Raw genomic sequence first — 1,471 nt, forward strand, 5'->3', positions numbered from 1 at the left:
ATTTTTAGTCTTTACAGTTAAAATATATGTTTATCAAATAAAGTCTAATGTTACAACTTATCAGGGATCCCTTTAAAAACCAGTGCTTCTGCATGAAATCTAATTGTGCAGCCTGTTTCTGTTGTGTGGGGGAGTGCAGAGGTGTGGAGATGCTTCACAGGGTCGCCGAGGTGAAAGAGCTGAAAACATATTTTGTATATTTATAGTTTACTGCTCATTTCTGCTGAAGCTGCTGTGGAAAGAAGAATGGCCCAATGTGAACACAGTTCTAAGGCTCTAAGAATAACAGAAAGTGCAGCTGGAACCTCTCCTGCTGCATCTGCTGAATGCCCACGTATGTGTCCAGGTTGGTAAATCCACACTGATGTGTGCACAACTTGCATGAAATCCTGTTGAATGTGTGAAGCATGGAGGAACACCCTCCTTATCAGAGGACACAGCTTGCTGTAGAACATTTCCAGCTTTTTAAGTAAATCTAAAAGCCACCTTTTCAGAAAATGTAAAAAAAAAAAAGTGCTCTGAACTGAATTTCTATAACCCAGAAGTCCTTCGAGGTATGTTAAGATAAGAAAAGTATGAGATTTAGCAGATTATCTCACGACTTATGCCCCCTAATCGYGCATCGAAGGTCACTTTGACTTATCGGAAGCTGCTGGTCCTCGAGGAATACGAGAGCCGAGCCAGCTCATTCCGACTCCAACACGCAGACTGAGCAGAACAAAAGGTCGACAGGGAAGCAGGATAAACCCTGCTGACAGCGAGCGGGCAGAAACCGCTGCAGCTCCGCCAGCCAGTCCCTCAGCACTTATGCATGRCGGTAAGAGACTGCGACGGTGAGCGGGTTCAAGCAGGGGCCGCGAGCCTGAGAGCTCTCCAACCTCTGACGGACCGCTCGACGGGACTTTGGATGAAAATAAAACAAGTGCAAAGCAGAGGAGAGGTCGACAAGGAGAGACAATCAATGAGGTAACTCATTGTTGACCAAAAGGACTAATTAGGTAAGTCCTTCATCAGTTCTTCATTCAGTCTGACAGAACACCWATAAATTAATACAAAGAGGATTAAACAGTCGAAGCATTGAAAGCTGCTGTTCTGACCTTATGGAAGCTGCCGAAGAACAGCTTTTTAATTTCTGGCCCTTCAAAGGTGACTGTCTGAAAGTCTCCCCTGTAATCGTTGTTGAAGAAAGTCAGTGTTTTTCCTCCATCTGCAGGAAGAAACAAAAACTGCACGTCAAAATATACAAATCAAAACTAAAATTATATTTTTTAACTGTTGTGAAGGCTAATAATGAAGATAATGTGCCTACAAGCCATTTATAAAGCACATAAAGAAATATAAACATTGTATACATTTTACATCATCAGTAAAAATGTAAGTTCAAACCTGACAGGTTAAATTATATAGAACAGGGATGAAACTGACATAATTAGAAGTAAAAGTAGAAATATATAAATGGACCAATAAATAC

At 41.3% G+C, this 1,471-nt stretch overlaps 1 protein-coding gene across 1 annotated transcript in view; it reads right to left on the reverse strand.

The window, feature by feature from the left end:
• Nucleotides 1-1,471, reverse strand: part of LOC106530236 (collagen alpha-1(XIV) chain) — a gene marked incomplete at both ends in the record, with an annotated part of 74,429 nt that overhangs the window by 2,342 nt on the left and 70,616 nt on the right. Inside the window, 1 exon segment of the mRNA XM_014025819.1 lies at nt 1,098-1,207. Within this exon segment, the coding sequence (XP_013881273.1) occupies nt 1,098-1,207 (110 nt within the window).

The sequence above is a fragment of the Austrofundulus limnaeus genome, unplaced genomic scaffold (assembly GCF_001266775.1).
Source record: "Austrofundulus limnaeus strain Quisiro unplaced genomic scaffold, Austrofundulus_limnaeus-1.0 Scaffold502, whole genome shotgun sequence".
Classification (NCBI taxonomy): Eukaryota; Metazoa; Chordata; class Actinopteri; order Cyprinodontiformes; family Rivulidae; genus Austrofundulus; species Austrofundulus limnaeus.